This window comes from Bison bison, unplaced genomic scaffold (assembly GCF_000754665.1).
Source record: "Bison bison bison isolate TAMUID 2011002044 unplaced genomic scaffold, Bison_UMD1.0 scf7180017864291, whole genome shotgun sequence".
Lineage (NCBI taxonomy): Eukaryota > Metazoa > Chordata > Mammalia > Artiodactyla > Bovidae > Bison > Bison bison.
The window spans coordinates 2,303,525-2,327,141 of NW_011494863.1; the positions used below are offsets into that span (position 1 = coordinate 2,303,525).

A 23,617-nucleotide genomic window follows, 5' to 3' on the forward strand; every position below is an offset into this window, starting at 1 on the left:
ATTTGCTGGCATATTGAGTGCAGCACTTTCACAACATCATCTTTCAGGATTTGAAATAGCTCAACTGGAATTCCATCACCTCCACTAGCTTTGTCTGTAGAGATGCTTTCTAAGGCCCACTTGACTTCACATTCCAAGATGTCTGGCTCTAGGTGAGTGATCACACCATCGTGATTATCTTGGTCATGAAGATCTTTTTTGTACAGTTCCTCTGTGTATTCTTGCCACCTCTTCTTAATGTCTTCTGCTTCTGTTAAGTCCATACCATTTCTGCCCTTTATCGAGCCCATCTTTGCATGAAATGTTCCCTTGGTATCTCTAATTTTCTTGAAAAGATCTCTAGTCTTTCCCATTCTGTTGTTTTCCTCTATTTCTTTGCACTGATCACTGAGGAAGGCTTTCGTATCTCTCCTTGCTATTCTTTGGAACTCTGCATTCAAATGGGAATATCTTTCCTTTTCTCCTTTGCTTTTCACTTCTCTTCTTTTCACAGCTATTTGTAAGGCCTCCCCAGACAGCCATTTTGCTTTTTTGCATTTCTTTTCCATGGGGATGGTCTTGATCCCTGTTTCCTATACAATGTCACGAACCTCCATCCATAGTTCATCAGGCACTCTGTCTATCAGATCTAGTCCCTTAAATCTATTTCTCACTTCCACTGTATAATCATAAGGGAATTGATTTAGGTCATACCTGAATGGTCTAGTGGTTTTCCCTACTTTCTTCAATTTAAGTCTGAATTTGGCAATAAGGAGTTAATGATCTGAGCCACAGTCAGCTCCCAGTCTTGTTTTTGCTGACTGTATACAGCTTCTCCATCTTTGGCTGCAAAGAATATAATCTGATTTCAGTATTGACCATCTGGTGATGTCCATGTGTAGAGTCTTCTCTTGTGTTGTTGGAAGAGGGTGTTTGCTATGACCAATGTGTTCCCTTGGCAAAACTCTATTAGCCTCTGCCCTGCTTCATTCCGTATTCCAAGGCCAAATTTACCTGTTATTCCAGGTGTTTCTTGACTTCCTACTTTTGCATTCCAGCCCCCTATAATGAAAAGGACGTCTTTTTTGGGTGTTAGTTCTAAAAGGTCTTGTAGGTCCTCATAGAACTATTCAACTTCAGCTTCTTCAGTGTTACTGGTTGGTGCATAGGCTTGGATTGCTATGATATTGAATGGTTTGCCTTGAAAACGAACAGAGATCATTCTGTCATTTTTGAGATTGCATTCAAGTACTGCATTTCGGACTCTTTTGTTGACCATGATGGCTACTCCATTTCTTCTAAGGGATTCCTGCCCACAGTTGTAGATATAATGGTCATCTGAGTTAAATTCACCCATTCCAGTCCATTTTAGTTCGCTGATTCCTAGAATGTCGATGTTCACTCTTGCCATCTCCTGTATGACCACTTCCAATTTGCCTTGATTCATGGACCTAACATTCCAGGTTCCTATGCAATATTGCTCTTTACAGCATCAGACCTTGCTTCTATCACCAGTCACATCCACAGCTGGGTATTCTTTTTGCTTTGGCTCCATCCCTTCTTTCTTTCTGGAGTTATTTCTCCACTGATCTTCAGTAGCATATTGGGCACCTACTGACCTGGGGAGTTCCTCTTTCAGTATCCTATCATTTTGCCTTTTCGTAGTGTTCATGGGGTTCTCAAGGCAAGAATACTGAAGTGGTTTGCCATTCCCTTCTCCAGTGGATCACATTCTGCCAGACCTCTCCACCGTGACCCACCCGTCTTGGGTGGCCCCACACGGCATGGCTTAGTTTCATTGAGTTAGACAAGGCTGTGGTCCATGTGATCAGATTGACTAGTTATCTGTGATTATAGTTTCAGTGTCTGCCCTCTGACCTACAACACTATATTAGTTCCAGGTGTACAACATAGTCATTCAGTATTTTTGTACATTACAAAATAATCACGACCACTGTAAGTCTAGTTGCCATCTGTCACCATACAAAGTTATTATGATTTTATTGACTATACTGTATTCCCCATGCTATCGATTTCATCCTTGTGACTCATTTATTTTGTAACTGGAAGTTTGTACCTCTTAATATTCCTCACCTATTTCACTCATCCCCACACCCTTGTGACAGCCACCTGATTGTTCTTTGTATCTATGCATCTGTTTGTTTTATGTTTTTCTTTTTTCGGTTCCCCATATAAGTGAAATCATATGGGATTTGTCTTCTTCTGTTTGACTTATTTCACTTAGCATTATATCCTCTATGTCCATCCATGTTGTAGCAAATGGCAAGATTTTTTTAAAAGATTTATTTATTTTATTTTTTACCTGTGGTGACTCTTCATTGCTGCACTTGGGCTTTCTCTAGTTTTGGGAGCAAAACTTTGTTGCAGTGCACAAGCTTCTCATTTCCCTGGCTTCTTTTATTGTGGAGCATGTTCAAGGGCTTCAGTAGTTGTGGCACATGGGCTTAGTTGCTGCAGAGCATGTGGGATCTTCTGGGACTAGAGATGGAATGGTGTCCCTTGCACTATAAGATGATTCTTAACCACTGGACCACCAGGAAAGCCCAAGATTTTGTTCTTATTTATGGCAGTATACATATGCCATATGTACATATATGTACACCACTTCTTATTTATCCATTCATTTATTGTTGGACAATTAGGTTGCGTCCATATCTTGGTTGTTGTGAATGGTGCTGCAGTGAACATAGCGGTGCTTAATCTTTCCAAATTAGTGTTGTTATTGTTATTATTGTTATTTTCAGAAACATACCCAGAAATGGAATTTCTGCATCATGTGGTAGTTCTGTTTTTAATTTTTTTAGGAACCTCATTCTCTTTTTAAAAAGGAAGGAAATTCTGATATAATAATGCAACATGGATGAACTTTGAGGATATTATGCTATGTAAAATAAGCAAGTAAAAAAAAGACAAATACTGTATGATTCCACTTATATGAGTTATTTAGAATAGTCAAAATCATAGAGACAGCAAGTAGAATGATGTTTGCCAAGGGCTGGAGAAAGAGGAGAATGAGGAATTACCATTTAATGGGTAGATGGTTTCAGTTTTATGAGATAAAAAAGAATTCCAGAGATGGATAATTGTGATAGTTGCATGACACTATGAATGTACTTAATACTACTAAACTGTACACTTAAAATGGTTATGTTGGTAAATTTTGTTTTATGTAAAATCATAATTGAATAATGCAATTACTGATACTTTAAATTTTTTGTTGATATTTTCTACTTTTTATAGTGGTGATTTCTTTTATATTATAGAATATACAGTGAGAATTTCCTTTTCTAATGTAAAATTGTTTTTACAATGGATAATTTCTTGAGTAAAAAATGTTTAAGAAAAAGAAACTTCAGTAGTATTCTTCAAAAGAAAATGTCAAGAGGGAAATTGTGTAAGAATTTTAAGCTGATGTGAATTTTAATAAATTTAAACATTTGTTTTAAATTTTGTAGAAATACCATTTTATTGATATTTTATCAAAAAGAAATAGTGACCGGTAGCCTTTATACTGAACCAACTGGTATTTTAAAATAAATCCCGGAAATAAAGGAGGACTTTCAGAAATAACAAGCGGTAGATATCCTACTGGACCTCTGGGTGCCGCTGTCGGCCAATCCGTGGCTGGAGTGAAACAAAGGGATCCACTAGCGATTCTGACGCAGCAATGTCCGCAGACTTTTGAGAAATGCACCAGGAGCAGACTGCACACCATCTCTCCCGCAATCTGCTCCAGATATCTGGGTCTAGAAGGTGAGAAAGAGCCGCTGCCTTTTCTTTCCAGCGCACTTTGGTAATCCGAGGAGCAGCTGTAGTGAGGTGTATTCAGACCTACAAAGCAGCATCAAGAAGAGATGGAAGTCTCCTTACAGGGAAGACACGGGAGCGAAGGAAGCGCTCTTTCTTTCCCGATGTCTTTGTTCAACTTAGTGAACTGCGCAGAAGAGGCACTGTGAGATTCCTTCCGGGAGACGTAGCCAAGGATTTAAAAGTGGGGATTCGCGCCAAAGATCTACCTCTCGGTGACCAGAACCATGGGTGAGTGCTGAGCAAGGAGCAGGGAGGAGCAAAAGAATGACAGGATAGATGTAGCCAATAGGCCAAAGGGAGTCCCTAGGACCCTTGAATTCTGAAACCTTCACTGGAAATTATTTTACATAATAAAAGTAGTTATATAAATATTTTATATTTATATTTTATATATTTTATGTAAACTATTTCTATTAAAGTAGGGCTTCCGTGGTGGCTCAATGGTAAACAATCTGCTTGCCAATGCAGGAGGCTCAGGTTCGATCCCTGGGTTGAAGCGATCCCCTGGAGAAGGAAATGGCAACACACTCCAGTATCCTTGCCTGGGAAATACCATGGACAGAGGAGCCTGGTGGGAGATAGTCCATGGGGTTGCAAAAGAGTAAGACACGACTTAGCAACTAACCAATAACAATTTACCCTAGATATAAATAACATATGGCTTTGAGCACAGCCATTTTGTATTGCAAATTCTGGAAAATATCTTAATAGGAGCAAAGTTTACTTCCAAACTGCAGTAGATACGGATGCCGCAAATAATTCTCTACAAGTTTATCAGATTAGTTTCAGTTAGACAGCTCTCTGACTGCCAAAAGTAAAAGAGAACACTGGGGCAGTAAACTCTCTGGTTATTTATTGGGAAAATCTGGACCAGTGTAGCAGAGCTGTCATCACTTAGTGGTTAAGAGAAGATTCAGGGGAAGATGCAGGTCTTGGATGCCAAAGCCAGTCCTCCTATACTGAGCTACAAGAGTACAGCAGTCTGTCTGCCAGAGAACCTCCTTGTCTGCGTTCTTCAGGTGATCCCTGCAGACCTAGATGACACCCTTAAGGTAGAGTTCTCCACTTTTCACAGTCTCACCAGGCATACAGAATATATTCCATAATGACGGCACTGTCTTTGACTTTGAAGAATGACAGTTACATCACAGCATAGAAGAGAAGACTGGGGACAGTTAAGGGCCTTTTTCACAATCCTGGTTGAAATGGGGTTGAGAACTATAATGCAGTGCAGGTGACTTTCAGCTGGATGTTTAGTCTTATTAGAGATAAGAACTATAGTTGGTGTAATCAAAACAACAGGACTCAGAGACTTGCTTGAAAAGAGCAGTGAAAGATATAGAGAGTAATAAACAGAGAGCCAAACAATTCACCAATGAGAATTAGTAATTCTTTTAAACCACTGGCAGATGAAGTTCTAAACTGGGGGCTGACTTGGAATTATGAGGTAACTGACAAGGACAAGCTGTCCCTCTCCTCCCACACAAGCATCAGCCTGAATATAACCCACATCAGCAAAAACGCTCTAGTTTTCCAACAGGTCTACTGTATGGTCCAGGAGACTGCAAGCACTCACCCAGCACCCTTTAGTGCTGCCCATTGCACACTTTAGTGCTTCCAACTCAAATTTGGTGCTCTAAGTACATCCTGTTTTTCCTGACCAGTGACCTGGTGCTGTTGTCTGACATGTCAGCGAGTGTAGAGCACAATGGTGTTCAATGCAGCCTACCTTTGAGCTGACGCTATGCCCCTCGACCAGGGCTCAGTGACATCCTGAGTCAGCCTGTAATAGTGGACTACCACTGCCAAAACTTAAAGAACACTCGCTATGCCAGGAGTTGCACCTGGAAGTTGTGTCCCTCTTCAGTGGGGCACTGCTTACTGTGCAGCCGGACTACCTGGTCGCCAAGATGGACACTGACTGGGCACAACACCTGCCTGTCCTGCAGGTGCTTCAGACCACCTGATCTGACTCTTCAACCTGAGGATGCCCAAGAGTCAGATGCCCACTGGGGCACTATGGATGACAGGGATGTTGCTCTTGGGGACTTGCTGGTCACTGTGCTCAATGACAATATTCGTCACACTGCCGCTGGTCTTTGCAGGAGCTATGGACAGACTTCCATGACCACCTGGCACCTCCTACCAGAGCTGCAGTTTTACCTGGTTATGGCCTTTTGGCCTTGATCTCCATGCTCTTCTTCCTACAGTGACTCTGGCCATAGCCCAGTGCCTGCACTGCTCTTCCAGCCCTGCTTTCAGCCTGGTCCAAGCCTGGATTTGGAGTTGCTCCCACTTTAGCAGGAGAGATTTGCCCTATTCTTACTGTCAATTTATGGCTTGACTTCAGATCTTGCAATCTTAATTTCTTCAAATTAACTTGGAAACCTTTTAACTGGATAGTTTCTGTAGTACCATCAGTGAAGCCTTAAATATTACATTGGATTCAAATGTATACGTGTGAATTTTAACACTTTTACTTCATAAATATCCTGCTGTAAGCAGTTCTGCTTACTTTTGTTGTCTTTAGAGGTGAGGGGAGCTCTACAAATTCACTTGCTAGTTTCTATGTATATTTTGATTTGTTTCATTAGCCAGAAAATTCCTTTGGGCAAAATTTTGTGCCTATTAATGTATGGTCTGAGAAGTTATGTTTCCTGCTGAAGAGTTCTTTCTTCGAAATATTGAAGGAAGTTCACGGCATCTTTAAGTTTCTGCTCTTGGGCTCCATTATACTTGTCTTTGAGAAGTGGAAAATTGTAGATTTGGTTATATAAGAACATAGATTGTCTCTCCCAAGAACTATTCTGGCCTTTGTTTCCTTTCTTTCATCATTTTCCAGACCCTTCTTAGTCATGGTGTCCATGGGTTGGCTGCCAATATCTAGCCCAATTTGTTCCTGAAAAATGTCAACCTCTAGAATGCAGAGATCATTCTTTCCTAACTTCTGTGTAAGTTTAAATAAATGACACTAAGTCTGAGACATTTTAGTTAGTAACCATTTACTAATTTTGCAATGAGTAAAAGAAGGAAGGCAGTATAGTTTTAAAATCTTGCTATTTTAGAAAACCAACTTCTTTTGGAGAATGTATTAAGTGTGGATGTAGGAAAATACATGTTATTCTAATATAGACTAAAAATAAAGATGTGGCATTTTTATTTTCAGTTTTGAAAAATAATATCACTGCCTCTTGTGTCTCTTAAAGTCTAAATTAGATATTCATGTGACATTTTTCCAATGGAATGTCAAGTACCCAGTGTTTTTTGTTTGGTTTGGTTTGGGTTTTTGGCCACAACTCTTAGTGCCTGGACCAGGGATCGAATCCATGTCCCTTGCACAGTCTCTCTTTTTTTTTTTTTTTTACAGAGTCTTAATCATTGGACTGCCAGGGAAGTCCCAGCCCAGTGTTATTTTATTCAAAATATATTACTTTCAGCTGAGTTAAAGGTCTTTTTAAATTCCATATTAAAGGTATTTTTAAATCCACATAATACATAGATACTACAGTAAAAGAAAAATAGGATGGAGTAAAAAATATGTCCTTCAAAACTCCCAAGATTTCTGCTAAATATTCAGAGCACAACATATAGGAGGTAGGACAGTCTGATGTATTAAAGTCTTGCTTACACTCTGAAAATTTATTTTTCCTTTTAATTTTTTTTTCATCCTCTAGTCAAAGGGCAATTACTCTTCTCTATGGCCTGTGAGATGACCAGGCGGTCAACATACACTCCAGAGGTGGAGGGATGATTAGTCTCCTTTGTGTTATTTCCCAAATAGCAAACAGGGAATGCTTGGGAATTCCCAGGTAGTTTGGGAATACTACTGGAATATCCAACAGAGCTTGGATTCTACTGTATGTTACAATTTAGCAGTAAGTAGATGTAATTAATTAATGAACATAGTAGTTTCTCCTTTTCATAGTGTTAATGTATTATGCTTAGCGAGTTTCTTGACAATAAACTAAGACTTAAGGAAACGTAGATCAGCTGAATGAGAAGAGAAAGTTCAAGTATTATCTAGGAGTGCAGTAACTGGTTAGGACTCTGGGTGCCGCTGTTCACCAGTCTGGAAGATGAAGGCAGCACGCATACACCCAGGGCGGGAGGGGGACTTCTTGAACCACCATCACTGCCGGATTGAAAAGTCTTTCTGAGGCTGCCCTGATCATACTTCTGGACCACTTTCTGCTCTGAATTCTCCTGAAAATTCTGTTTAGACTCAGAGAACAGGGAAACACTACTCTTGGTGCTGGACTGAGAGAATACGAAGCAAGAGAGCAATGGCGATTCGAGTGAAGGTGCTCGGCTGCCGCAGGCTGGTCCTACTGTACCTTTTTCTGGGGCTGTTGTTGGAAGCCCAGGCTGGGAAGATCCGCTACTCGGTGTCAGAAGAGACAGACAAAGGTTTCTTTGTGGGCAACATCGCCAAGGATCTGGGGCTACAACCCCAGGAGCTGATGGAGCGCCGAGTCCGAATCGTCTCCAGAGGTAGGATGCAGCTCTTTGCTCTGAACTCGCGAAGCGGCAGCTTGGTCACCGCGGGCAGGATAGACCGGGAAGAGCTCTGCGCTCAGAACGCGCGGTGTCTGGTGAGTTTTAACGTCTTAGTAGAGGATAAAATGAAGCTTTTCCCTGTTGAAGTGGAAATAATTGATATTAATGACAACACTCCCGAATTCCAGTTAGAAGAAGTGGAATTTAAAATGAATGAAATAACTGCTCCAGGTACCAGGATCCCCCTGCCTTCTGGGCAAGACCTTGATGTGGGTATGAATTCGCTCCAGAGCTATCAGCTCAGCTCCACCCCTCATTTCTCCCTGGATGCTCAACAGGGATCTGATGGGTCCCAACAGCCGGAGATGGTGCTGCAGAGTCCCCTAGACAGGGAAGAAGAAGCTGTCCATCACTTCCTCCTCACTGCTTTTGATGGGGGCAATCCAGCCCGTTCAGGAACCCTCCGAATTCGGGTTCAGGTGGTGGATGTAAATGACAACCCTCCAGCGTTTACACAAGCAGTGTACCACACGAGTGTACCCGAGAACGTGCCTCTGGGCACTCGGCTGCTCATGGTAAAAGCCACAGACCCAGATGAAGGTGCCAATGGGGAAGTAACATATTCATTTCATAATATAGACCAAAAAATGGCACAAATATTTCACTTGGATTCTAACACGGGAGAAATAACAAGTCAAGAACCTCTGGATTTTGAAGAATACACAATTTATCCAATGGAAATTCAAGCTCAGGATGGTGCAGGCCTCATGGCCAGAGCTAAGGTGCTGGTCAAAGTTCTGGACATAAATGATAATGCCCCAGAGGTAACCATCACCTCTGTCACTACTTCAGTCCCAGAAAACTTTCCTCCTGGGGCCACAATTGCTCTTATCAGTGTGCATGACCAGGACTCCGGAGACAATGGTCACACTTCATGTTCCATTTCTGGAAATCTACCCTTTAAATTAGAAAAGTTAGATGATAATTATTACCGTTTGGTGACAGAAAAAACAATGGATAGAGAACTTACCTCCCAGTACAACATTACAGTAACAGCAACAGATCAGGGAACTCCGACTCTATCTACTGAAACACACATTTCACTGCAAGTGACAGATGTCAACGACAACCCCCCTGTCTTCCCCCAGGACTTCTACTCCACCTACATTCTAGAAAACAACCCCACAGGTGCCTCCATTTTCTGCGTGACAGCCCATGATGCCGACAGTAATGAGAATGCACAGGTCGCTTATTCCCTGGTGGAGGATACCATCCAAGGAGTGCCTCTATCCTCCTATGTCTCCGTCAACTCAGACACTGGAGTCCTATATGCCTTGCGATCATTTGACTATGAGCAGTTCCAGGACCTGCAGTTGAGATTGATGGCTCGTGACAGCGGGGACCCACCACTTAGTAGCAACGTGTCTGTGAGCATATTTGTGCTGGACCAGAACGACAACACACCGGAAATACTGTATCCTGCACTCCCCACGGATGGTTCCACTGGTGTGGAGCTGGCACCCCGCTCTGCAGAACCAGGCTACCTTGTTACCAAGGTGGTGGCAGTGGACAGAGACTCTGGCCAGAACTCCTGGCTATCTTACCGCCTACTCAAGGCCAGCGAGCCGGGACTCTTCGCGGTGGGGCTGCACACGGGCGAGGTGCGCACAGCGCGGGCCCTGCTAGACAGAGACGCGCTCAAGCAGAGCCTGGTGGTGGCGGTCCAGGACCACGGCCAGCCCCCTCTGTCGGCTACCATCACGTTCACTGTGGCTGTTGCTGACAGCATTCCAGAAGTGCTGGCCGACTTGGACAGCATTGAAACTTCCTCCCACCGGGACAACTCCAGCTTCATGCTGCACTTGGTAGTGGCTGTGGCCGCGGTCTCCTGCGTCTTCCTCGCCTTTGTCATCGCGTTGCTGGTGCTCAGATTGCGACGCTGGCACAGACTGCGTGCGCAGACTTCAGCAAGTGTATTGGCGGGCTTGCCCACCTCTCACTTTCTGGGTGTGGACGGGGTGCGGGCTTTCCTGCAGACCTATTCGCACGAGGTCTCGCTCACCGCGGACTCTCGGGGGAGTCACGTGATCTTCCCGCAGCCGAACTACGCCGACACGCTCATCAGTCAGGAGAGCAGTGAGAAAAAAGATTTTTTGTCAGTACCCCAGTCTTTACTTGAAGACAAAAAGGAAACATTTTCTCAGGTAAATCTTTTGTAGTAAATTTATCTAGATAAAGATAATTTCTGTGTTTACTTACTTGCTTTCATTCTTTACTGCTAAAAAGTCTCTATTTCCCATCTTTGTGTTTGTCTTTGTGTTTATATTTACAGATCATGGGAAATCATTATTAAGTGTTTCTATCCAAGTATAATTGTTTTTTTCATTGAAAAGGAGATCCTAATTAATCATAATGTAGTTGGTTGGGACAGAGTTGTGGAAAGAGCATTGCATCAGAAACAAAGAGATTTGGCTTCTAACGTTTTCTTGCTTGCTTCTGGCCAAGTAATTTTTTCTTTACCATGCTCTTATCTGACAATGATAGAGTTTGACTAGGTCTACAAATATTTATGTGACTGATTCTGTTTTTGGATATCCTTAGATTATAATTATCTCCTCATCTACTCCTAAATTTAATGTATATGTCATCTATTGGGGTGCTGTTTTATTTGGGAATATTTGAAGAGGTAAAGATTGTCTAAAGTAGTATTTTAAGTTGTGTTAACATAAAATTATGGAAATTTAGGTAACCTGAAAATCTAAACTATTGTTGAATATCTTATCCCTTTGTTTACTGGTTTATTTATATATGTTTTATGCACACTTAAGAATACACCAAATGTTTAAGTAAGTTACAAAATGAAGTAATAAAATGGACGACAGAAAATTTCCTCTGCAATGTGAGAAATAGTTTGAAGCCTCCTGACTTGTATATTATGCCTGTAATGTAAACAACTAACAAAAATTAAATATATATTCCACTTTAATGTATTAGCTCTTCACAAGAAATGCATCATAAGTCCATGCTTTAAAATACTCAGTTCCAATAAATTAAAGAAATACATAAAATATAAAATGAAAAAAGCAAAAGCATAATAAGGCAAAAATAAAAATAAATAAATGGACCAAAGATGGGACAGAAAGTGGTGAGCCAGGCTAACACTAAAGTGGGAATTCTGGTCTTGGACTTACCTTGATTGGACAAATCTGTATACAATCTTATACACAACAAATATAGAATGACCATTTTTATATGAAAATATGGAGAATCTGCTGCTGCTGCTGCTGCTAAGTCGCTTCAGGCATGTCCAACTCTGTGTGACCCCAGAGACGGCAGCCCACCAGGCTCCCCCATCCCTGGGATTCTCCAGGCAAGAACACTGGAGTGGGTTGCCATTTCCTTCTACAACAATTTAATACATAATCATCACATGCACAAAAGGTGGCAGAGAAAATTTCAAAGTACCAATAATATACGTGCTTTATAACATGTGCTTAAATCACAAAGTGGGTAGTAGGGGGATAGGGGAGAGTTATTAATAATAAAAAGGTACAGACCTTGCATTGTAAGAAGAATAAGGCTGTAGGACCCAATATATAGAGTGGAGACTATAGTTGATAACATTATATTGCATAATAGAAATTTGCTAAGAGTGTAATTTAATTCTCTCTCTCACACACACAAAGGTAAGTATGCGAAGTGATGAATGTATTATTAGCTCAGTAGGAAGAATCCTTTCACAGTTTGTATATATATCAAATTATCATGTTGTACACTTTAAGTATCTTAAAATTTTATTTAAAATTGTAAAGCTGGAAAAATCACAAAGCAAATACTTTAAAAAGAAAACAAAATGAGCATTTAAATCTATACCACTAAACTACTATTGGATTTTAAAAATCACAATGGAAATAAAAATTCAAAAATTAAAATATTATTTATTAAAATTGTGGAATGCCTCTAAAAGATATTTAGGGTTAAGTTTATAGGCAACCATAAGAATTTCAAAAAACAAAGTATTAAAATTAGTGAAGTTAGCTCAACAATCAAGAAATAAAGCAAGAAATATAATATCAGTATAAAGAAAATAACAAGAAAGGGAACAGAGTATAAATTATTGAAATGCAAACCAGGGAGAATTCTGATGGCGAAGCAACAGAAGCTGACACTAATGGAGAGAAATTGAATCTTCTGTCAAGTTAAGTGCTGGGACTAATATTGGCTAGGCAGATAGCAAGACTAAAATTCATTTTAGAGATCTTAAAAGAAGACCCCAAATTCTGATTATAGACCAAAGACCTGGAAAAAGAAAAGGAAAAGCAAGTGAGCCTGGGAAAAAATAAAACAGCTTAATACGAAACAAGAAGCATGAGTGGGAAATAATATACTGTGTAAAACCAAATGTTGTCAAAGACAAAGAAACAGAAAAATCTTTAGAGAAACTGCAAATAAGGGATGTCAAGTGGTTACTTAATGAGACTCAAAAGTATCAAAAGAGTGTTGAAGAAAAAGTTTTAAGAAACAAAATAGAGGTTCTACTAGAAAACATGGTGAGTCGATAAGAACTGTTTCCAATAAATATTTCATCAGTGTTCTCAGAGAAATGGATTGAAAATGAAAAAAGTTCAACAGGGAAGAATTCAAAAGGCAAAAAGCCTGAAATGAGACCAGAAGTGTGCAATCTTGCTGAAGAATTGATTCGAAGTCCTATCTACTGTGACTTGTGACTAAATGGAGTTTATTAATTATGGATGCAAGAATATTCCAATGTAAGAAAATCTAATATAAAACTTCATATGAAAAGGTTAAAGATAAAAGCTGTTCATTTCAATAAAGGCATAATAAAGGTCTTGAGAACATTCAACACATGTTTAAAATCTTTTAGCAAACTGAAAACTGAAGGAAATGTACTTAAACTGACAAAGAATATTTGTCAAAAACTTATAGAACTATCCAAAGTAATCTACAGATTCAATTCAATGGCTATCAAAATCCAATGCCTTTTTTATAAGTAGAAAAAAGTCTATCCCAAAATTCATGTGGGGTATCAAGGGACCTCAAATAGCCAAAACAGTCTTGGAAAAAGAACAAACCACCTTCAGTTTCCTTCATGTTTTTGCTGCCTCTCACTCCAAGCATTCTAGTTGGTTAGTCCTTAGTTCTAGAACGCTACTCTAGCCTCTTTCTTGATTCAGTCATACCCTTTAGGATCCAGGTTCAATCCTGTCCTGAAAAGTGTTTTCTGACCACCCCTTCCACCCAGGCTGAATATCCTTCCTATGTATTTTCCCATTGCCCAGGGTTTCCAACCATCATAGCAGTTGTCATACTCTATTAAAACACTCCGTTTACTGTGTCCTCCCTTATCATGTAAATTCCCTTGAGAACTGGGACTGTGTTCATCAGGTGCACCAGTTCTGTCTACAGTATCAATCAGGCAAAGTGTCAGGCAAAGGTTAGTCACTCAGTTAAGTGTCTGATAACTCAATAATTTAAATACAGGTTATGGAAAAAATACAGGTTTCGAAGTTCAATACTAAGCCATTAAGCACAGAAATTTAAAATATATAACATTAGAATATAATGTAGCTAATGTTTTTAGATTAATCTTACTTTCTCCCAATATGGAATTAGAGTTTGAAGATGTTTGGTCTAAGGGCAGAGGCTACCTGATTAGTGCCTCCAAAGTTCAACAGTGTTTTCCTTGCTACTATAAAGATCACATTCATTCACACCATTCTTATTCATTCTGAAGGGAAAAAAAAGACTCCTGACTTGAAAGAGCAATCTCTCAGGTATCTTAGAACTGTACAATTCTTCAAAGCATCTTGAAAGTGACAGGAGTAACACGAAGTAACTGGATTTGCCTGGGAGAATGCAGAAATTACTTAGGCCTCTGGGCGTCGCTGTTGACTACCTAAGAAGTAACCCCGAGACATCCAATCCAACATTACGATTTCCATAACACAAAGGGCTGGGCATTTGGCCCGCAAGGTTCGGGGCGGCAAAGAAATTCAGTGCAACAGCCCACTAGTTCTCTCCACAAAGACCTGGGTCCCGTGAATGCTGGTCACCTCAGACCCTGAGGAATAAAGATTGGAATCCCGAGCTGGAGGCCGGAAGTTGCCTGGGAGAAAAGACTGCAGCTCAAGAAATGGCGGCTCTGCTAAATTTGCCACATCGCAGAAGGTTTGTACTGCTGTGCCTTCTTTGGGCGGCCCTGTGGAAGGTTGGAGCTGGGCAGATGCGCTATTCAGTGCCAGAAGAGATAGAAAAAGGGTCATTCGTGGGCAGTGTTGCCAAGGATCTCGGGCTAGAGCCTCTGGCACTGGCAGAGCGCGGAGCCCGCATCGTCTCCAGAGGTAGGACGCAGCTCTTCGCTCTGAACCCGCGAAACGGCAGCTTGGTCACCGCGGGCAGGATAGACCGGGAGGAGCTCTGCGCCCAGAGTGCGCGGTGTCTGGTGAGTTTTAACATACTCCTGGAAGATAAATTGAGTATTTATTCAGTAGAAGTGGAAATAAAAGATATTAACGATAATGCCCCTCGCTTTGGAGTAGAGGAAGTGGAGCTAAAAATTAGTGAAACGACTATGCCAGGATTCCGGATCCCTCTTAAGAGCGCGCATGATGCAGACGTCGGAGAGAACACTCTCCAAAAGTACGAAATTAATTCAAATGACCACTTCTCTCTGGACGTGCGAAGCGGGATGGATGGTAACAAGTACCCGGAGCTGGTGCTGGGACGCGCTCTCGACCGTGAGAAGGAGGCCGTACACTACCTCGTTCTCAAGGCTTTGGACGGGGGCGACCCTATCAGATCTGGCACCTCCCGCATCCGCGTGACGGTCTTGGATGTGAACGACAACGCTCCTGTTTTTACACAGCCCGAGTACCGTGTAAGTGTTCCAGAGGATACTCCCGTAGGCACACGGATACTTACAGTGACCGCCACTGATGCAGATGAGGGATACAATGCCCAGGTGACATATTTTCTGGAGAAAAACCCTGAAGAAACCTCAGAGGTATTTGAGCTTAAGTCATCATCTGGAGAAATAACAATCATAAAAAGCCTAGATTATGAGGATGCCAAATTCCATGAAATTGATATTGAAGCTCAGGATGGTCCGGGCCTTCTGACCAGAATGAAGGTCATTGTCACAGTTCTGGACGTGAATGACAATGTCCCAGAATTCTACATGACATCTGCTACAAGTTCAGTTCCTGAAGATTCTCCTCCAGGAACCATAATCGCACTTTTCAATGTACATGACAGAGACTCTGGGCAGAATGCATTTATCACATGTTCACTCCCAGAGAACCTTCCTTTCAAATTAGAAAGGTCAGTGGACAATTACCACCGATTGGTTACAACTAGAGTCCTTGACAGAGAACAGTTTTCCTCTTACAACATCACTGTAACTGCTAAAGATGGAGGGAGCCCATCTCTATCCACAGATGCTTACATCTTGCTGCAGGTGACAGACATCAACGACAACCCTCCCACCTTTCCCCACACATCCTATTCTGCCTACATTCCTGAAAACAACCCCAGAGGTGCCTCCATCTTTTCTGTGATGGCCTGTGACCCCGACAGCAACGACAATGCCCATGTAACTTATAGCTTGGCTGAGGACACCCTTCAGAGTGCACCCCTGTCCTCCTACATCTCCATCAACTCTGACACCGGTGTCCTCTATGCACTGCGTTCCTTTGATTATGAGCAGTTCTGTGAACTTCAGTTATGGGTTACAGCACAGGATGGTGGGAATCCACCCCTCAGCACCAACGTGTCTGTGAACATATTCGTGCTGGACCAGAACGACAACACACCTGAGATTCTGTACCCTGCCCTCCCCACGGATGGTTCCACGGGTGTGGAGTTGGCACCCCGCTCTGCAGAGCCTGGCTACCTGGTCACCAAGGTGGTGGCAGTGGACAGAGACTCAGGCCAGAACGCCTGGCTGTCCTACCGCCTGCTCAAGGCCAGCGAGCCAGGGCTTTTCGCGGTGGGGCTGCACACCGGCGAGGTGCGCACAGCGCGGGCCCTCCTGGACAGAGATGCGCTCAAGCAGAGCCTGGTGGTGGTGGTCCAGGACCACGGCCAGCCCCCTCTCTCGGCCACCGTCACGCTCACGGTGGCTGTGGCTGACAGCATCCCAGACATCCTGACTGACCTAGGCAGCCTGAAGCCCTCAGTGGACCCTGGCGACTCAAGCCTCACACTCTACCTGGTGGTGGCGGTGGCCGCGGTCTCCTGTGTCTTCCTCGCGTTTGTCATTGTGCTACTGGCTCTCAGACTGCGGCACTGGCACACGTCGCGTCTGTTCCAGGCTTCAGGCAGCGGGTTGGCTGGCGTGCCGGCGTCTCAGTTTGTGGGCGTGGACGGGGTGCGGGCTTTCCTGCAGACCTATTCGCACGAGGTCTCGCTCACGGCGGACTCTCGGGGGAGTCACGTGATCTTCCCGCAGCCGAACTACGCGGACACGCTCATCAGCCAGGAGAGCTGTGAGAAAAAGGATTTTGTTTCAGAACCTCAATTTCTACCTGAAGATAAAGAAGAAACATTTTCTCAGGTAAACTCTCTTCCTAACATTCCTGTGAGTTACTTTGCTAAAAGACATGAATTTACCTAATTACTTAGCTGTCTCCACAGTTTACCATACCTTTTCTATTTCCCATATTTCTTTGTGGACATGTTCAATTTTTAAGAAATAGTCCTTATGAATTATTTCTCACTAGTTCTAAGTGTTCACATGGTGTAACAGGGAAGAGGAGCTAGAATCATTGTGTCATTAGTATAAATTGGGAATTAGTAGCTGAAGATGATATTTAGATTATCAAAAGAGCCTTAGGTTCAAGAGGGAGGGGTCATATGGATACCTGTGGCTGATTCATGTTGATGTATGGCAGAAACCAGCACAATATTGTAAAGCAATTATCCTCCAGTTAAAAAAAATTAATGCATTAACAACAACAAAAAAAAACAGCCTTAGGAACTGGGGTATCTGGTTTCTCCTACTTTCTTTCTCATCCCTTAGCAAACCATCCCAATCCACCCGAATCAACAGTTCTTTGTTAGATATATGAATGTTGACTTTTGTTTCCTCAAATATCTCCCTCTTTTAAAATTTAATACTTTTATGCTTTATATTTGTTTATGAATATTAATAAATACTGTAGTGGTTTGTTTTCATCTCAGTCTTTGTTTTTCCTTCAGTTTAGCAGTGAGATTCCTCATGTTTTTTTATTTGAATGATCTTCCCTATTAAAAGATGTGTTTAAGAATAGATATGCTTCACCATGTTTCATGAAGGTATGTCACGCAGTCTCTGTTTAGTTCAGAATGTCATTAGCCTCTAAAGTAGCTCTGTGTTCCTTTAAGAGTAATTGAGTTATCATTTGCTGTATTAATATAATACATGGTTTGTATAATAGTTAAGATGTGTCTGTTTCCTGTTATTTTATTTTTCTCATATGAGGAAACAACATTGCCTTTTTATCTTTAAAAATAATATATATCCTCAAGGGATTCAGAGACCATATCAAATAATTGCCCCTAAAGATTCTCCTTTTACATTTCTCGTCTCAAAGTTTCCTACTCACAGCAGCTGTTGAAAATGTTTCCAGTTCCTCCACCAACATCAGTCCCCCTTACAACCAAGTTTTCCTCCCCCATTCCTCTTCCCATGTTGGCTTTTAGTATGTTAGTTATATACTTAATAACAAAGAACAAAAAATACACTTCTGTGTAACTGAGATCATCTTTTATTTGGAAATAATCCTGTACTAAGTCATGTATATAATGGTGCCATCGTTCTTTAAGATGTGATTCTTCACTGTTTAAGGGCATCTGAGGGAAATTGTGTTATTACTATTACATCAGTTTCTTTGAGATAAAGTTGGCACTCACTGTGGAATAATAGTACAAACTGGGGAAAATTGAAAACAAAGTTCCTTTTAGTGTATACAGTAACTCTTCTTGAAATAAATGCCTTATGCATCGCTATATAATGCATCATGATTGAAGTGACAAATGAGTTCCTATTATTGTGCTTTGGAGAGGAAAACAAATACAGGAAAGGGGTTTCTGGAATACAAAACAAAAGTTTATCTCTACTAGTTTCAGTTTTGGTCCTTAAAAACATCTTCACACTCTAATTTTAGGCAAAACAGACTACTTTCAGTACCCTGAAGTTCTGTGGTTTCTCTCTCACATCTAGGTATTGCCATATTCTTCTGTCTTATATCCAGGCCTTACCCCTCCGTGATCCATTCCTCTCAGGTTTCTTGGGAAAACCTTTGCTAACCTCCAAGGCCAGGTTGGAGGCCCTCTTATTGCCCTTGGCCTCTGATCTTATGTCAGTATCTCACTGCACTATAATTCCTTGTTTGCTTTTATATCCTTATAACTCCATGAAGGAAGTAGCTGTGTTTGTATCGTTAAATCCCCAAGTATTGTCAGATACTCAATTATATATATGTTTAATGAATGGGTTAAATGAAAAATACTGAAACTAAAATGCCAAGCTATGAAGGACAGATTTCAAGAGGCATACCTTATAAATATGACTGATATTTCTGTGCACTTCTTAAACTTTGAACATTTCATAACAGTAATTTCAGCGTGTTTGAAGCAATATTAGTGGCATTCAGGTTAACTCATGGATTATTAAGGAAGATACTTTAAATCTTTTGACATATAGTGATTCAGTTATGTAAAACAAAAACTGAGCTCATTACCTCTGAACAAAAAGAATTTCAGGTGCTTGGAAACTTAAAAATTTCTTAGATTTGTCAGAGCGTGCAGTGAACGGTTATGCCTCTGAGCGTCGCTGTTCACCACTCAAGAAGGAAAACGCCGCTGAAGAACTAGTCCTTTTCCTTGTTTCCAAAGAGCAGAGAACCAGCAAATCACACTCGGAAGATCTGACGCTGCCTCAAAGCTCACCCCGTCAGTCAGCCAGCTCTGTGACCTATAAATTAGGCCCACGAAAGTCTTCGTTCCTTGAGAAAATAAGACTGAAGTCTGCCTTGGGAAACTGGAACCCAATTCAGAGAAAATAATTCACCAAAACGGAAATGACCAATTACCAGAGATTCAGAAAGTGCGGAGGACTGGCCCTGCTTTGCGTGCTTCTGGGGACGCTGTGCAAGACCGGATGCGGGCAGATCCGCTATTCGGTGTCAGAGGAGCTGGACAAAGGCTCCTTCGTGGGTAACATCGCCAAGGACCTGGGGCTGGAGCCCCAGGAGCTGGCGGAGCGGGGAGTCCGCATCGTCTCCAGAGGTAGGACGCAGCTCTTTGCTCTGAACCCACGAAGCGGCAGCTTGGTCACCGCGGACAGGATAGATCGGGAGGAGCTCTGCGCTCAGAGTCCACAGTGTCTGGTGAGTTTTAACATCCTGGTTGAAGACAAATTGAACATTTTTGAAGTAGAAATAGAAATTAAAGACCTTAATGACAATGCTCCTGATTTTCTGACGGAGGAATTGGAAATAAAAATTAGTGAACTAACAGTTCCTGGAACTCGATTTCCACTTAAGACTGCCTTTGACCCAGATGTGGGCACGAACTCTCTGCTGAACTATCAGCTCAGCCCCAATGACTACTTCTCCCTGGCTGTGAAGAGTGTCACTGATGGGGCCAAGTATCCAGAGCTGGTGCTGCAGCGGTCTCTTGACCGGGAGGAAAAGAAAGTTCACCAACTTGTCCTCACTGCTTCTGATGGTGGTGACCCTGTCCACTCTGGCAATTTGGGCATCCAAGTGACAGTTCTAGATGCAAATGACAATCCACCAGTATTTACCCAGCCTGAGTATCGAGTAAGTGTTCAAGAGAACCTGCCGGTAGGCACTTGGCTGCTCACAGTGAATGCCACTGACCCTGATGAGGGATTCAATGCTCAAGTATCCTATGTACTAGATAAAATGCCTGGGAAAATCGCTCAGATTTTTAATCTCAATTCAGTGACTGGGGACTTAACGATATTAAAAAATCTAGATTATGAGGATGCTACTTTCTATGAAATTAAAATAGAAGCACAAGATGGACCAGGTCTTCTTTCAAGAGCTAAGATTCTGGTCACAGTTCTGGATGTGAATGACAATGCCCCAGAAGTTACAATTACTTCTCTCACAGAATCAGTTCCAGAAGAGTCAACTGCTGGAAGGGAAATTGCCCTTATCAACGTGCATGATAGGGATTCCGGGCAAAATGGACAGGTCACAGTTTTTGTCCTGGGAAATATGCCATTTAATTTAGAAAAATCAATAAACCAATATTACCGCTTAGTGACCACCAGATCTCTGGACCGTGAACAGGAGTCTGAATATAACATCACTCTGAGAGCTACAGATGGGGGTAGTCCGCCACTGTCCACAGACACACACATCACCCTGCATGTGGCAGACATCAACGACAACCCACCTGCTTTCACTCATGACTCCTATTCTGCCTACATTGCTGAAAACAACCCCAGGGGAGCCTCCATCTTCTCTGTGACAGCCCAGGACCCTGACAGCATTGAGAATGCCCACATTACCTATGCACTGACTGAGGATACCATCCAAGGGGCGCCTCTCTCCACCTACGTCTCCATAAACTCAGACACTGGCATCCTGTATGCTCTGCACTCCTTCGACTTTGAGCAGATTAGAGATCTGCAGGTACTGGTGACTGCTAGTGACAGTGGGAACCCTCCACTCAGCAGCAACGTGTCTTTGAGCCTATTTGTGTTGGACCAGAATGACAACACACCTGAGATTCTATACCCTGCCCTCCCCACTGATGGTTCTACTGGTGTGGAGCTGGCACCCCGCTCCGCAGAGCCTGGCTACCTGGTCACCAAGGTGGTGGCAGTGGACAGAGACTCGGGACAGAACGCCTGGCTGTCCTACCGCCTGCTCAAGGCCAGTGACCCAGGGCTCTTCGCCGTGGGGCTGCACACGGGCGAGGTGCGCACAGCGCGGGCCCTGCTGGACAGAGACGCGCTCAAGCAGAGCCTGGTGGTGGCAGTCCAGGACCACGGCCAGCCCCCTCTCTCGGCCACCGTCACGCTCACGGTGGCTGTGGCTGACAGCATCCCAGACATCCTGACTGACCTAGGCAGCCTGAAGCCCTCAGTGGACCCTGACGACTCAAGCCTCACACTCTACCTGGTGGTGGTGGTGGCCGCGGTCTCCTGTGTCTTCCTCGCCTTTGTCATTGTGCTACTGGCTCTCAGACTGCGGCACTGGCACACGTCGCGTCTGTTCCAGGCTTCAGGCAGCGGGTTGGCTGGCGTGCCGGCGTCTCAGTTTGTGGGCGTGGACGGGGTGCGGGCTTTCCTGCAGACCTATTCGCACGAGGTCTCGCTCACGGCGGACTCTCGGGGGAGTCACGTGATCTTCCCGCAGCCGAACTACGCGGACACGCTCATCAGTCAAGAGAGCTGTGAGAAAAGCGAGCCTCTCTTGATATCTCAAGATTTACTGGTAATGAAAGGAGACCCCAACGAGCTCCAGGTGAGTTTCTTTCTTTCTTTTAATATTTTTAAGAACAGTTATGCCAATGTGGTTATTATAAATTTTTAATACACATTTATTTGAAAATAAAGCAATGAAGTAGTCATTGGTTCTTTTGTTTAAATGTATTCCTCTCTTCTGGGATTGTGGTGGGGCTGCACTTCCTTGCCTGATATAGCTGAGTGGGCCTAGTAAAGAAGTATGTGACTCTCTTCCCAGAGGAAGTCCTAGTTGTCATTTTAAGAATTATCAGATCTCTAACTTATTATTTGAAATTGTGACTGTGCCTCCTATCTAAGTCCTTGAATGACTGCAATGAAGGAAGAGCCCTGTGGTTGACTCAACATTGATTTGTATACCTGTGATAAGTAGATGTTTTTATTTTAAATTGCTGTAATGATGAAGTTTGTCACTTCAGCCTACCTAGCCTATCCTGATAAACAAGTATATAGTATTTTAGGCTCTAATAATATGATGCTTAACTCCTTCCAAGACAGACCAAACTGGATTCATCCTGATAACATAAAAACAACAGGGTAAAAAATATAGAGGCTTGTCAAATTCTTTTACCTGGCATGTAGTCCCTACTTGGTATACTTAAAGTGTGTGTATTTGTGTGTATCCATATGGATTTCAGCCTTTTCTCTGAAGGTGGGAAGCTCAATTGCCTAAACAGTTACGAGCCTTGGAGTTGCATTCCTTGTCCTTTGAGACAGATTATAAAATGTAAGGAGATATGTCTTAGCCTCTTTAGAGATTTCCAGACCGTCCATTTCAACCATGGAAACGGAGTCCTAAAACTTTTTTTTTAAATATTTCTATATTTATTTGACTGCACTGGGTCTTGGTCACAGCACTCAGGATCTTCAATCTTCCTTGTAGCATATGGGATCTAGTTCCCTTACCTGGTATGCAACCTGGCCTGCTGCATTGGGAGCTTGGAGTGTTAGCCACTGGAGCACCAGGGAAGTCCCAGGAGTCCTACAACTTTCTTGGGCTATAAATTGTTGACCCATTTTGAAATTTATTAAATTATTTTCACCCATAAAGTTACACCAGAGTCATCCAAAATTAGGCCTACATAGATTTCATTAGATCTTAAACAAAGGAGTACATCTCTCCTTCAGTGTGTTACGAAGGGATACATTCAAAAGTGGGTGATGAAAGAGCCTGAACAAAATAGCTGAAAACAGAGAAGTGTGTAGTCTCACTCAAACCTGCAAGTGCATCGTGGAAAAAAGGCACATTACCTTTGGAATATTTTTTAGGAAAAATCTTTATGATACTAAGAGAATTTTCTAAGAATTTAATATAAAATATAACCTACACATATATTGGGAAAATACATAGAGTACAAAGGCATCTATTTGTATGGATAATAAGAGGTCTCAGACATGCCATTTTCACTAAAAAGGATGGGAGGGATTGGGGGCAGGAGGAGAAGGGGAGGACAGAGGATGAGATGGCTGGATGGCATCACTGACTAGATGGACGTGAGTTTGAGTGAACTCTGGGAGTTGGTGATGGACAGGGAGGCCTGGTGTGCTGCGATTCATGGGGTCGCAAAGAGTCGGACACGACTGAGCAACTGAACTGACTGAACTGAACTGAAGACTTCATTACAATAAAAGGGGAGGAGGGTTTATAATAAAAGGAACAGAAAGTATCAAGACATGAACTAGGGCAAACAAGGGAAAGGATGTCTTAGGAAAACAATAATCTGTCTTGACTGGAATGTAAAAGGAGTATGGATTAGAGCTGCAGGGTAACAACAAATTTTTTGGTTGTGCATCTAATTTGGTAGT

At 42.4% G+C, this 23,617-nt stretch overlaps 3 protein-coding genes across 3 annotated transcripts; all 3 read left to right on the top strand.

Moving 5' to 3' along the window:
* Nucleotides 1-7,270: 7,270 nt before the first annotated feature.
* Nucleotides 7,271-11,088, top strand: LOC104996230 (protocadherin gamma-A1-like). The gene has a single exon (XM_010850384.1). It carries the CDS (start codon nt 8,094-8,096, stop codon nt 10,524-10,526), a length of 2,433 nt encoding a protein of 810 aa, XP_010848686.1. The 5' UTR covers nt 7,271-8,093; the 3' UTR covers nt 10,527-11,088.
* A 2,922-nt stretch (nt 11,089-14,010) lies between these two features.
* LOC104996235 (protocadherin gamma-A2-like) lies at nt 14,011-19,327 on the top strand. The gene is made up of 2 exons (XM_010850389.1): nt 14,011-16,882; nt 19,204-19,327. The coding sequence occupies exons 1-2, from the start codon at nt 14,462-14,464 to the stop codon at nt 19,237-19,239; spliced, it is 2,457 nt and encodes an 818-aa protein (XP_010848691.1). The 5' UTR covers nt 14,011-14,461; the 3' UTR covers nt 19,240-19,327.
* A 61-nt stretch (nt 19,328-19,388) lies between these two features.
* On the top strand, nt 19,389-22,542 carry LOC104996375 (protocadherin gamma-A3-like). Its single transcript, XM_010850635.1, has 2 exons — nt 19,389-21,812; nt 22,489-22,542. The coding sequence occupies exons 1-2, from the start codon at nt 19,389-19,391 to the stop codon at nt 22,540-22,542; spliced, it is 2,478 nt and encodes an 825-aa protein (XP_010848937.1).
* Nucleotides 22,543-23,617: the final 1,075 nt, after the last annotated feature.

Coding starts and splice junctions, on each gene's coding strand:
- LOC104996235 (XM_010850389.1), top strand. CDS start 14,462: ATGGCGGCTCTGCTAAATTTGCCACATCGCAGAAGGTTTGTACTGCTG. Junction 16,883..19,203: donor AAGAAGAAACATTTTCTCAG/GTAAACTCTCTT, acceptor TTGTTTCCAAAG/AGCAGAGAACCAGCAAATCA.
- LOC104996230 (XM_010850384.1), top strand. CDS start 8,094: ATGGCGATTCGAGTGAAGGTGCTCGGCTGCCGCAGGCTGGTCCTACTG.
- LOC104996375 (XM_010850635.1), top strand. CDS start 19,389: ATGACCAATTACCAGAGATTCAGAAAGTGCGGAGGACTGGCCCTGCTT. Junction 21,813..22,488: donor GAGACCCCAACGAGCTCCAG/GTGAGTTTCTTT, acceptor TTGCCTAAACAG/TTACGAGCCTTGGAGTTGCA.